Consider the following 13,816-nt stretch of genomic DNA (forward strand, 5'->3'; position numbering starts at 1 on the left):
GATGAGCAGCGACCTGGTAGTTTGTTAGCACAATTCTGTTTGTTTAAAAAGGTTTAAAACGTACAGTTTTAAAATTGTTGGACCATTTGTCTAAATCTAGTGTGACTTCCCTGAAGTCAGTAGAGTTGCACCTCTGCAAAACTGGAATAACTGACAGTACAATCTGGTTTACTATTTCTGTGTTTAGGATTCCCCCTCCTGCCCTACCCCACAAAGAATTCAACTTAAGTTATACAATAAATTAATATGGCTCTTCCTTGAGTGAGGTGGACAAGACGACACATCCTGCAATCAAATGTTTCCTACTTCATCTCCTGACAGGTCAGGTCACTGCATGGCTGTTGGGCACTGTGTTCTGGGGAGACAAAGTTTCCTGTGAGCATCCTGCATGTGATGGCAAGGTGGTGTCTGGCCCGGACTGTTACTGCGGTGTCCCTCACTGTAACTCTGTCTGCTGTTGCTGTCAGGTACCCTAGCTGCCGACTCCTCCACCCACTACTCCATCCATTCAGAGAGCTAGCCTACAGGTATTTAAATTATAACACAGCAGTGACATAACCCTGCTACTTCCCATAAACAATAAAGCTAGGTTGAGGTCTAAGGCCTTGATCCTGCAAATATGTATGTGCGTGCTTAACTTTACATGAGTAGTCCCACTGAAGTGTCTCGTGGGACTATTTGTGTAAAGTTATGTCTGTTTTGGCATGATCAGGGCTTATTTATCCCTGTTATTTACTTATTTACCCCGTTACACTTTCGATGGAGTGGCAGGGTATTTCAGATATTAAAATCAAAATTCTGCCATCAGATCTGTTGAACTTGGAGTTGCAAATATGTGAGTTGCACATGCATATCCAATGAGTGAATTTGGCCCTTAGTATGGTACATAGTTTTGGTAAAATCCCGAAAAGCAGCAGATGATTTTAAGTAAGTTTGTTGCAAGTAGTTACCATTGGAGACAAGTTACTTACTTTTGCATATGTTTACAGTTTTGGGCCTATTATATAATTTTACTGAAAGTCATGACAGTCTTGATGTATTAATTTTTCATTCTTGTAGAGAGGAATTAATTTTACCAAATTATAGGAAGTATAGCTAGGAAAAGAGATCTCAGATGGAAAGGTTGTGGGTCTAGTTGAGGAATGGGGCAATATTATCGCCTATTTATTCATTTGGATTTGTACGCTTTTTTATAAATAAAATAAAAAGAAGCAACATGACAATTCCTGATGTGTGTATTCATAATACTTACGTAACACTATAATGTAATTCCAATGAGCTGAACTATGCTGTATTTTTGGAATGTCACCACTTCTTTACTCAAAAAGTATTTTTGGTCATATAATGAGTTAATCTGTTGAAGAATTATGCTGCAATTTTGCTCATATCATCCAGTTTTTTTGAGTTTCTTTGGTTTTAGTAAAAGTGCGTTGTTTGGCTAGGGCTGAAAAGGTATTCAGTATTCAGAGCCTGTGAGTAGATAGATCAGACGAAGAAATTTCTCTGGTTTACTCAACTACAGCTTAATCACTGGGCAGATGGAACTGGCTGTATATTTGTAAGCTTAATATGTTACTACGACTTTAACAATTTTAACACCATGTCTTTTTTTTCTCTCTTTACAATTTGGAATTCTAAAACTTGGAATTAAATAACTTCATTAATATATTTTCAGGAGTGTAACACTTACTCTTTTCCACCCCTCAGTAGCTCAGTTCCAGTACATTGGTTCCATTTTTACCCTGTCAGCATGTTGAGCTGTTACAATCCAAATGAAAATGTCCACAACAAAGCTCACACCTCCCCATATCCAGGGTCAAAGGTTGAGCGCAGCAAAGTACCTACTGATAAAGTGGGCTGGCTAGTTGAGTGGGAGGATTACAGACCTGTGGAATACACTGCAGCCTCTGTCTTGGCGGGACCTACGTGGGCAGATCCGCAGATCAGGTGAGCAGTGTCGGACCAAAATAAATTGGGGGTTCTTCTAGATGAATGTGGTTCTGCTACCCAGTGTAGAGAAAGGAAGGAATTTGTTTTAAATACAGCTGATAGAGAGAAGTTTGATCTACTTCTGTTTTAAATATCTTTCCTAAAATTACATGTGCACCTGGTACTTGTGAAAGTGAAGGACTTAATAATCCTGGCTAGAGTACTGTAGAATTTGGATAGGCTCTGTGAACTGTCCAAACATCTTCTACTGCACTGCACCTGTGACTATGGAATAGGTAGTAATTTTCTTCTAGAATGAACGGGTGTACCAGGCACAGCCGGATATTCAAATGAAGCTAGTTCTGTAACACATGCACATTTCTATGGCAGTGAAAGGGGTTAGTAACATGAGGAGGGAGCTTCCTTTCTATATGGGATAAAGATGAGTAAAATCTCAGTCTTGCTACACTGTCCTTTCAGTCGTTATCGACATCAGGGGTAGAATGCTGCTGCAGCAGCTATATAGAGGCAGAGAAAGTGTTTCATAATATGTACATTTCCATTTGTTTGTTTGTATTTGTATATGAAATGCAAACAGACAGTAATAATACAATGTTAGAATTCTAGAATTGACCACTTGGATTCAAGAAATTCAGAAGTTAAGGTTCAGTGCCCAGCTTTAACTCCGCTTGCTTGTACATATGTATATCAGTCCTGTCTAATATTGTAATCATACACTATTTATTAAAGAATGCAATCTACATATTCTGCAACACTAGATATGTATGTGTCTAAGATATCTTGTGATGCTGTATTTAAACTGTATGCAAACACATGCACAAAAGGGGAGAAATAAAGTTAGTTAGTGCTTCAATCTTAATTTTCATGTTTCCTGACTTTGCGTTAATATTTGATTACATTTATTATTATAGTATTATTTGCACAGCATCTAATACCAAGGACTCTTGTAAGACTTAGGGTAGAAATGACTATACTGTGCTAGTGCAAAGTAGCCATAGCACAGGGTATATTCTCCCTCTAAATGTTCATAATTCTTAAAAGTGCTGATCCAGATGTTGTGTGTCAGTGTAATCTTCCAAGCAAGCCAGGTTTGACGAAAACTGGGTTAATGGTTGTAAAGTTATGAATATTTGATGAAAAAACCTTTTGAAATATGCACATTCTATATGTCTGTGTGTGCATGCCCCTCTATAGACTCGTGGCGTGATTTTCAAAGGCACTGATGGGAATTAAATGCAAACTCCGAAAGTCAGTGATTTAATTGGAAAAGTGTTTAGTGTGTATTTTTCATATGCTCATAATTTTGATAAATCACAGCCAATCAAAGGTCTCCTCGGGGATTGTATCTATGTCAAGTTTCAAAGCTTGGCTATTTTGTCCTGTAGACCTGGCTCCAAAAAAATTGGTTAAAAAATTATAAAATGGGAAAAATAAATGTTTGCCAAATTCAAAAGTGGACAAAGGGATTTTGTTCAAACTTTAAAACAAACACACACTTTTGGGCCAGAATCAGTCATGGAAAGTATCATCCCAAAAGGTGGATATTTTAGAAATTTAAAATGTCAAATCCATATATCACCTGTTAGAAGTATTGAGAGATTCTGCAGTTTGCAAATACTGACATTTTAATGGGGGCAGGGGAAAAGCTTAGAAAAATAGGGCTGCAATTCAGTTTTAGATATTTTGGTTAACCAAGTGCCAGCCCTGAGACTTTTGGTGTTTCAGATCCTTTGGATGGCTTTACAGCCTCTATAAATAACAGCTGTTGGTTATTTAGTAACTTACTCTATACTATTCTTCCCTGAAACAGTGCCAAAAACTTTTCTCCCAGATTCAATGAGAAGGATGGACAAGTGGAGAGGAGGAGTCTGAGTGGCTTGTATGAGGTTGAAAATGGGAGGCCCAGGTAGGTGTTTTTACTCCTTAATCTTCTGTGACAATGTTGTGACACTGCACCACATACTGTCATAGTAATATTATTATGATATGATTATGACATAATTATGGTGCATTTTGTACAAGATAAGTCATGTGAGATGTCATTGAAAAAGTTATGATTTGCTGAATGTGGTTAACTATTTGTATGCATGTATCATTTTTGTAGCTGAAGTTATGAATATTGACTCTGTATCTGTATTTCAAATGTAGTTACACCTGTGTAGTGCCCACTAGACAAGATGCTTTCAGTCTAGATGGCTGGTTGGGGAGAGCCTATTCAGGGCAATGAGCCATTAGGGAAAACAATAGGCCTTAGGAGAAGCTTATCTCCCACTTGGTGAGCCTTTCTGAGAACACTCCAGACAGCCTGTAAGTAATGGCTGCTATGACTCTACAAGGACATGTGACCCAAGCCACATGATTCTGGATTCCATCTTGAGATATCAATATTACAACGACTGAACTGGGGGAAGTGCTGGACCCCGGCTAAAGGAATTTCTAGCCTGTATATGAAAGACCTGGGGATTCCAAGCTGTCAGGCAAGTGCAGCTTGTCCCTTAAGAATCTGCAGCCTGCTTGTATCATCAGCTAGGGTGAGAATTTGCTAATTCATGTCCTGTCTTTCTAGTATCTTAGACTTAGTTTGTGTTTTTGTTTATTTATTAGGTAATCTGCTTTGATCTGTTTGCTATCACTTAAAATCTATCTTCAATTAATAAACTTGTTTTTGCTTTATCTAAACCGGTGAGTTGGAGTGAAGTGCGTGGGAAATTGTAGCTCAAGGGGCAAAGGCTGTTGCATATTCTTCTCCACATTGAGGGGATGGGGAGGTGCTCTCTATGAGCTTACACTGTACAGTTTCCTGTGCAGCTCAAGACGATATAATTTTGGGTTTATACTCCAGAGGGGGTGCGTGCCTGGGGAGCTGAGAGTTACCTTGGCTGTAGCCTTTCTATTGTTTCGTGCAGTGGCTAGGCAGAGAGCTTGCATGTAACTGCAACTGGGTGTGTCCCTAGGGTGTATGCTGGTGGAAGTGTAGGACTGGGGGCATGTCTGCAGCTTGTCACAACAGTGCAATGTGAGAGGGGGCCCAGGCTGGTGGGTCAGAGGGCTCAGTGTACCCCAGTTCCTGGTGGCACCCTGAGGGGAACTCCTCACAAATGTCATTTGAGAAGGTGTGTTTTTAATGTCTTTTTTATCTAATTTAGCATGTGTTACATACTAGACCAGAACAGCACATTGTCTGTGCTGACTTCACTGGTGCAAAGTCCCACACCAGAAAGTTTGCTTAGAAGAGAACTGTAAAGGAGCAATGAAGTGGTGGGCCTGTAGCTAACCCAGCTCCCAAGATTGGAGGATGGGTTGGATGTAGATCTACACGTGTGGGAGAATGTGCTGTAGGATGTGTTGCATCAGTGCATTCCTGCTTTAGCTTCTGCTGGCAGAACTTCTAAGGAAACACCACCTCCTTCCCTGAGGTGTAAGTCTCTCAGACTGGATGCAGCAGTTCTCATTGACACAGGAAGGTACAGTTTGTACCTCTCTGCAGCAGAGGTGAATCTAGCACACTATATTTAAACTGTTTATTCTCTATAGGTAAGTGTTTATAATAGATCTCCATTCTTGTGTTTCACACATCAGAGATGAGATTGGAAAGCTGGCTAGCAAGCTGAGGGCAAGATTGTGACCTTCCCCTACCTGCTAGTATACAGTGTTTCCTTACTCTTCTCGATGAACTACCCACATAGCCAGCCCATGTGTGAGGCTAGAGAAGACTGTGAAGGGCTGCTACTCCCCCCAGCAAAATGAGGTTGGGACCTTGACCCCTATACCCTGACATGTAGAACTGCTCTTGCAAACCAGTCACAATTCCTTCCTAGACTGCTCCTGGGATGGTGCAGCTACGTGTTCCGTCCTCTTTACTCTTTACCTTGGAGTAGGAACAATTTAGACCCTTCAGGAGAGTTATAGTTGTGATCTGGAGGTGAGACTACTTTAGTTCTTTAACATCATTTCATTTTTTCCTGTGTTTGGTTACAGTATTTAGATTCTAAGGTAAAAGAACAAACCAAAGAATGTCCCTCCAAAGTTCCAGGATGCCTTGCTATATTTTAAAATACAGCATTATAGGAGTTTACAAAACAAAGTTTTGTGGTTTAACTTTCGTATTTTATTGTCAAATTTAGGAAATGTAATGGAGCTTGATCTCACTAAAATGTTTAATAATATTTTCTGTCCATACCTTGAGAGAGAGAGAGAGAGAGAGGCTGAGGTATATGTCGACACTAAGAACTTGACAAAATGTACATTGTTATCCTCCTCTTTCCTTCTTCTGTAGTTCCTTATTATTTGAATGAAGCTGACTTCCCAGAATATTTGTACATATGGGTGTTAGGGTTCCCTCCCCGCTCTGAACTCTAGGGGTACAGATGTGGGGACCTGCATGAAAGGCCCCCATAGCTTATCTCTACCAGCTTAGGTTAAAACTTCCTCAAGGCACAAATACTTTCTTGTCCTTGGAACGGTACTGCTGCCACCCTCAAGTGAGTTAGACAAAGATTTAGGAAAAGGACCTCTTGGAGTTCCTGTTTCCCCAAAATATCCCCCCAAACCCCTTCACCCCTTTTCCTGGGGAAGCTTGAGAGTAAACAAGGTGAGCACAGACCAGCCCCTTGGCTCTTTAAGACACTAAAAACCAATCAGGTTCTTAAAAGCAGAACTTTATTATAAAGAAAAAGTAAAAGAAGCACTTCTGTAAAATCAGGATGGAAGGCTGTTACTTACAGTTTGTAATCTTAGATGCTCAGTTGAGGTATGGCTTTAGGAGTTGTATTTTCCCTGCCCTGGTTCCTTGCTGTCCCGGAGAGAACACAAAGAAGCACAAAAAAAAAACCTTCCCCCACAGATTTGAAAGTATCTTCTCCCCTTATTGGTCCTTTCGACCAGTTTATCTGAGCTTCTTAATCCTTTACAGGTAAAGGAGGGATTTTATGCTACTCTTAGCTGTATGTTTATGACAATGGGGGATTTCATATGTACCACCTTCTCTTTCAGAAATCCGTCAGGCAGGACGGGACTGGTGGGTCGAGGATTATTAGGGCGCTGGGGACCAAACCATGCTGCAGATCCTATTATAACTAGGTAAGGGAGACAGGATCAGAGGATGATAGGCCAGCAGAATGGAAAAATGTAGAACTTGCATTCATGTGTACATGTCAGGTACCTGTATATGAAAAACTATGATTATATTTTGATAGGTAACATCCATGTAATAGATATATTTATGTGCAGTTAGTTTAATGAAATATTAGGCAAATGCTTTATTTTCATTTTTGGAGAGGTGAATGGGAAGTAATCAGGACAGACCATTACTTTAACTGGGGAAGCGGATTTAAAAAAAAAAAATAGGAATAATGCAGCTGATAAACCACTGTAGGAAAGTATTCACAAGATGACGTGGTAAAAACATCTGAAAGCACAATGGTGTTGCAAAATACCTTGCATGATTCTCATCATAATATGCCAATGGGCCTTTCCAATGCTCTGTGTAAAATTACTATTTATCCTTTTTAAAAGATTGTAGGTTTGAAATTCGCAACTGGTAATAACTGAAATTCAGCACGGTACATCATGAGATGTGTATCTCCACTGCACTGTTTGAGATGCTGTCTGGTTTTAATGCCTTATCTGAGGAGGTCCTCTCTGCTGTTCAGGTCAAAACACATAGCAGTTTTATGATATTATTGCATTAAAATTCAATATATATATAAACATTGTATACAAAAACACATTAAAATAAAAATTGTTAGGTGGCAAAGTCAAGGACTCAAAAATTAGATGTCAGAATTAAGGTGATTGTGCAACCTTAATTTGGCTCCCATGGGCATATACATTGTGATACAGTATTTAATAACATGATCATATACCATTTTTTTCCATCACACCATTGCCTAATCCAATTTACAGGATGAGTAGTGCTCAGGAAGTGAGGCAACAGATCAGTATTTCTTTTTATGATCATGGTTCAGTGTAGGCCCTGTAGCTTATTTATTACATTCCATCCAAACCCTGCTCTAAGTACAAATTTATTACTTTCTTCATAGGCTTTTTAGGCTGCTCATCACCACAGTATAACCCTAATATCTGAAAAGGAGTACTTGTGGCACCTTAGAGACTGACAAATTTATTTGAGCATAAGCTTTCGTGAGCTACAGCATCCGATGAAGTGAGCTGTAGCTCACGAAAGCATATGCTTAAATAAATTGGTTAGCCTCTAAGGGGCCACAAGTACTCCTTTTCTTTTTGTGGATACAAACTAACACGGCTGCTGTTCTGAAACCTAATATCCGAATACTTCAGAAACATTAAACTCCCCGTGGAGATAAGAGAGCATTTTTATCCCCATTTCACAGATGAGGAAACTAAAACAAGGACATAGAGACTTATCAGGGCACATAGTGAATCAGTGGAAGAGCCAGGATAAGAACTCCCAGAGAAGCAGTAGCTAACTCCCAAGCCCTTTACTCATTCCTGCAGACCATGCTTTCTTGATGCCAGAGTGTCTGAGCAAACACAATTCATGTTGACTTTAGTAGCAATTGCGAGCACTCAGCACTCTTGCCGCAGGTATTTAAAAGTGGGCACGTAGAAAATAAGGAATCCACAATTTGTGTGAAAAGTTTTAAGTGACTTGCCCAGCATCACCTAGGAACTCTGGCAAAGGCAGGGATTTAATCCAGTTCTCTCAGGGCAGCTTTCAGCTGCCTTATTACAAGATGATGATTTCTGTTTTACAGTCCTGCCTCATTCACCACACCATACCTTCCAACTTCAAGAGCAAATACTGCAGGGGCAGAAACAGTCTCATTCACTTGATGACCTTGCTTAATTCCAAAGAATGGAAAATAATTTTCCTCGTTTGTCATTCCCTGCAGGTGGAAGAGAGATAGCAGTGGCAATAAAATAACTCACCCAATCTCTGGCAAGAACATTTTACAGTTTGTAGCAATCAAGAGGAAAGACTGTGGGGAATGGGCCATCCCAGGGGTAAGAACCAAAGCACCAAGCAGACATGACAATTATTGTCTAGTAAGGCTATGAAAATGTTATTGGTATTGATTTGACAGCTAGTGTGCATATCCTCTGAATGACTTCCCCTTGTGAGGCATATGAGGGCACTTTAGAAAGCATCAAGGAGAATTAAAATATTGTTTTATCAAAAAGCCATTAAACTGTTTTCTTTTTATTGCCATGGTACAAGACAGTATTTGCATCTAACTAGGACTATTCTTTCTGGCTTCATTTATTTACAGATTTCACGCTTCTTTTATTATTGTTGATTACTATTGGTGTTCATAACTCTTCAAAAATCCGTTATACCTCCTTGAATGATTTACAGTCTAACACAGACCAATAGAACATACTGAATAAAGAGCAGATGGAATAAGGAGAGCAGACAGGGTCAAAGAGATATCAGCATTTGGTGTTTTTGTTTAGGGTATGGTAGATCCAGGAGAGAAGATTAGTGCCACACTGAAACGAGAATTTAGCGAGGAGGCCTTAAACTCCTTACAGAAATCCAGAGCAGAGAAGGAAGAGATGGAGAAGCAAATGAACAGACTCTTCAACCAGGAACATTTTGTGGTAAACCTTTTCTTCTTCTATGGTAACCTTGTATCTTATTAAAAAACATAATTCAAACATCAATAGAATTTATAGGGGACTAAAGAAAAACTGTAGCAGAATGGTTTCATCCATGACGCCACTGTGCTGTACTGTGGGAGTGGATTCTACTTGTGTCCTTCCTCGCTTGGAAATATCCCTACAACTGAGGATTTCTGAACTTTAATATGTGGTTTCCTAGCAGGAAACTGTGCTTTGGTATCAGCCAGTTGCACGTTTGGGTGTAGAATCGTAACATGAGAGAGAACTGGATAGAGCCCTGCTTATCTGGGATCTACACTCTGGAAAAGGCATAGTCTGGAAAAGGTCAATTACATCCTCATTTTATGTATCATTTTCTTAGAGAGACTGATGTATTGTTTTGATGGCCAAGTAGAGTTACTGGAGGTACGAGCCCCTATGAATCTTCTGGCTACAGCTTCCTTAAATCCTTGTCTAATGTGGGTGATTACAGTGCACTTACACCGCATTCTGTGCCAGTCCCTTAATGGAAAGTGCATGTCAATAAATTATGTAAGGGTCATCATTACTGATCCTCCTCCGTTTTGCAGTAAAGGCTGCTTTGCATTGCTTGGCACCTCAAGGCTGGGGAATGGAGTTGGGGAATTGATAGGAAAGAGAGCTTTGGACAGTGATGCATTTGTTATGCCTCACCAACTACTAGTCTCTCAATAGATAAATATCGCTCTAGACGAGGAAGAAAGCCCAGGATCATGGATTATTTTCCTCAGGAGACATTACATGATTATAAAACTTCAGTAATGGAGAGGGACCTCACAAGAAACCATTCAGTTCAAAGGACAGCTGTCAAAGCAGCTATCGAAAAAGAACTGAGAGTGTTAACTGGAACTGGTTGTAATGTCTATAATAATTTTAAATCTTTTTCCCCCTCTTCTTTGCAAATTTTCTGTGGCATTTTGAATTTCAGTGAAAAATGGTTCAGAGCTTTCAGGAAAATTTCATTTAGGTTTCTCAGATTTTTAAATGTTTTCACCAGTTCTATTAATTTTTGTGCCTCATCAATGGATAGATGCAGACTGCCGCAATCATAGCGAGTCTGTGAAACTTGTTTAGAATGCCATTCTATTGAGTATTCCAATCTTTATCCTGTGGATTAATTTCCTTTCTGTGAACAATAATTAATGTGTCTGAGCTCAGTGGGTTCTAGTGATTAAATGATTAATACCATTTATTATTGTGGTAGCATGTAGAAGCCCCACGCTATGCTAGACGCTGTACAAATGCAGAACAAAAAGACAACCCCTGCCCCAGGGTGCTTACAATCGAAGCATAAGACAAGAGACACTGTGGATACAGACCCGGGGGGCGGGGGAGGGGGGCAAGAGGGGGGCATAAGGAAACAATGAGAAAATATTGGTCAGCGTGATAGGCAATGGTCTCAGCACACCAGTTGCTTAACTGTCAAGATTTTTTGTCTGCATTATGGGAAAGGAGTGTTTTTTAAAGAGGGATTTGAAGTAAGACAATGAAGTGCTTTGTGAATGTTATAAGGAGCTCCTCCCATGTGTGAGGGGCAGCATGGGAAAAAGCACAAAAATGGTTGTTTTCAAACTTAACAGGAAAAGCTTTTGAATGTGCTGACTCGTTTCGGGAGCAGATCATGTACTCTTCCAGAACATTGCAAACTAGTACAATTTACAGTCATTCCTTAACCAACGGTGAGGCCTTTTAAGATTCTGTGTCATCTCCTATAATGTTGTGCCCTCAGCTTAGATTGTCTGTTGTCTTTCTTAGGTGTATAAGGGATATGTGGATGATCCTCGTAATACAGATAATGCCTGGATAGAGACAGAAGCTGTGAACTACCATGACGAACCTGGTGGGTATCCACATTTTTACCTTTTTAGCAGTTGCTCCCCTAAATATGCTGTTACAAATTACGGGGAAGATGACAGAAAGGTGGTACAGGGCCTGAGATGCACCTAACTCATCAAGTGTGAAAATTAGATGTTAATCTATGGAACAAAAGTCAGTGGGTGAGTTTTTTCCCCAGAGGGGTTCACCCATGGCACACAGTAATCTTTTTCTCCAGCTCAGCCGGTTCCAATAAATATTCCTAAAGGTTAGTTGGCTAAATTATGTTAAGAAAAATAGGTGCTTTGGGAGGATATCTATTTCAATCGAACATATTGGAAGAATCGTGAAAATGTAACTTAATTTTTAAGATTTTATATATATTTAGTATAAATTATTGGATAGAGACCAGACATTTAACTAAGCCTTGTTCTTGCTACAGTATCTCTTTAAATTTGGTTTACTCTTCTGTCCCATCATGAAACTTGGGAGGAGGGATTTAATTTTTCAGAACTGTTCCAGTAACTAGCCAGTGCAAAGGACTTGTTGCTTGTTTAGAGGCATTGTTTTTGGTGAAGACCTATAAAGACACCCAATTATTGTTGTCTTCACTCTTCATTATAGTGTGGGATTAGGCCATTGGTATTTTCAGGTACCCTGCTGAAATAGTAGTATCAGAATCTGGTTTACATCTTGGTGAATGGCATGCGGGATGGAAAGTTTCCAACCGTTAGCTATATAAAGGGTATAAAACATTGCAGCAATAGGGGCAGAGGAGAGCAGAGATCAGTTGAACCTAAAACTTATTTTAGCAGGAAGACAGTGCATGTAATCACATTCATTTTACTAGCTAGCCATGGCACTTGTGAAACTGCAAAAATGGTGACACAAGGGTTAAGGCTACCTGTTCCGTTTCCAGCTCGACAGTATAATGTCAGTTATGCATGTAAGTATGAGAGAGGTAATTGTAACACCGAGGAAGAATGTGCTTAATGTCCTCGCTGCTGTTTAAAAACCGGAATGGCATTTTCATGGCAGTAGTTGTAGTGAAACTGGCATGAACAGGCCTCCTGCAGCTGAGAGTAATGGAGCATGCAGGATAGTGAGAGGGCAGGAAAGAAGATAAAATACTGTCTTAAATCTTTTGTTTGGCAATCAGGTGAGACGATGGATAACTTGCTTCTGGAAGCAGGAGATGATGCTGGGAAAGTGAAATGGGTTGACATCAGTGAGAAACTCAAGCTATATGCAAATCATGGCAACTTCATCAAACTTGTAGCTGAGAAATGGGGAGCACACTGGAATGAAGACCCTGTTCCTGGCTGCCATAAGTGATGCTACTGGAAACCGATGCAAGTATAAAAAGGAAAAGAACATGTTACTTTATTTAGAGAGGCCATCTTTTGTATCTTCAGTTTTGTTAGTGTTCAGTACTGGGTATAAATTGGTACATTAATTGCCTTTTGGTCAGAAACTAGTGCTATACGTGGAACATAATGGTAAATACATCAGACATGAAGGGCAAAAAGCATATAGAAGCGCTCCAGTTAAATAGCTGGAATATTCTATGACTGCAGTTAGGCATGGCCTAAACCAAAGCATCTATAAGACTTTTCTCTTCACAAAACTCTAGAATCCAAACTGGGATGAACTCAGACTGAAAACAGACTTTGCTATCACGTTCTCTATTGCCTTCTCCTTAGTGATTTCCATTCAGCTCTTAACAACTGCAGACAGACATGGCAGTGCCGAGATTCTAAATTGTCTTGATTTTTATACTAATTTGTTGGCTTGGAATTTAGCTTTGTGTGCGTTTGCTGATATCTCAGGAAGAGAAACTTTTCAGGTAGGCATGAGGTTCAGTGTGATGAGCTAAGTGATGATTTACTAATTGTGATATGAAAGTTATATAATAAACCAAAAACTAAATGAATTCACTTTCGCTTTAGGAAACCACTGGCAAAAAAATAAAAGATCTTGTCTGAGAAGTGAGTACTCCTGATGTTGAGTATCATGAGTATTTTGGTAGACGGAATTGTTGTTGTGTTAATCACTCAAGAACAAATCCAGTAATGAATTTGAGTTGTGAGGAACCTCTAATACAAGGTTGCCCAAATATTGTGACACAAAGGGTCAAACTGTTAATTTGCCAGGAAGCCAAGGGTATGATCCAGTATGCATGTATTTTATTCCAAGACACATTTATAAGTGCACATAACCAGAATATGTGCTTGTACTTGTGCCTTCCTTGATAAGAGACACACAGGTTTGGTTGAATTTGCCAGCAACTAAGAACCTGTAGCTGATCTGCTTGTATTTTCCTGCTGTTAAAGCATGAAAATGGCTTTCTGGGCTATATATTAGGACTCTGTGGGCTGAATTTTACTCTTGGGCTACTCTTCAGGCAACTTTGCTCTGAGTCATCTCATCT

General features: G+C 39.7%; 1 protein-coding gene across 6 annotated transcripts in view; it reads left to right on the top strand.

The window, feature by feature from the left end:
• NUDT9 (nudix hydrolase 9) overlaps positions 1-13,816 on the top strand; it is a 53,359-nt gene that overhangs the window by 6,803 nt on the left and 32,740 nt on the right. For 2 of the 6 annotated variants that reach the window (XM_074950560.1, XM_074950558.1), the window contains exons 1-8: positions 331-527; positions 1,708-1,947; positions 3,761-3,856; positions 6,943-7,029; positions 8,823-8,934; positions 9,385-9,531; positions 11,326-11,410; positions 12,545-12,737. In XM_074950560.1, the coding sequence (XP_074806661.1) occupies positions 394-527; positions 1,708-1,947; positions 3,761-3,856; positions 6,943-7,029; positions 8,823-8,934; positions 9,385-9,531; positions 11,326-11,410; positions 12,545-12,720 (1,077 nt within the window). In that variant the 5' untranslated portion in view covers positions 331-393 and the 3' untranslated portion in view covers positions 12,721-12,737. Of the gene's footprint in view, positions 1-280; positions 528-1,707; positions 1,948-3,760; positions 3,857-6,942; positions 7,030-8,822; positions 8,935-9,384; positions 9,532-11,325; positions 11,411-12,544; position 13,816 lie in introns of those variants that run through there. The other 4 variants (XM_074950562.1, XM_074950563.1, XM_074950557.1 and 1 more) reach the window with 4 other exon arrangements.

The sequence above is a fragment of the Natator depressus genome, chromosome 4 (genome assembly GCF_965152275.1).
Source record: "Natator depressus isolate rNatDep1 chromosome 4, rNatDep2.hap1, whole genome shotgun sequence".
Lineage (NCBI taxonomy): Eukaryota > Metazoa > Chordata > Testudines > Cheloniidae > Natator > Natator depressus.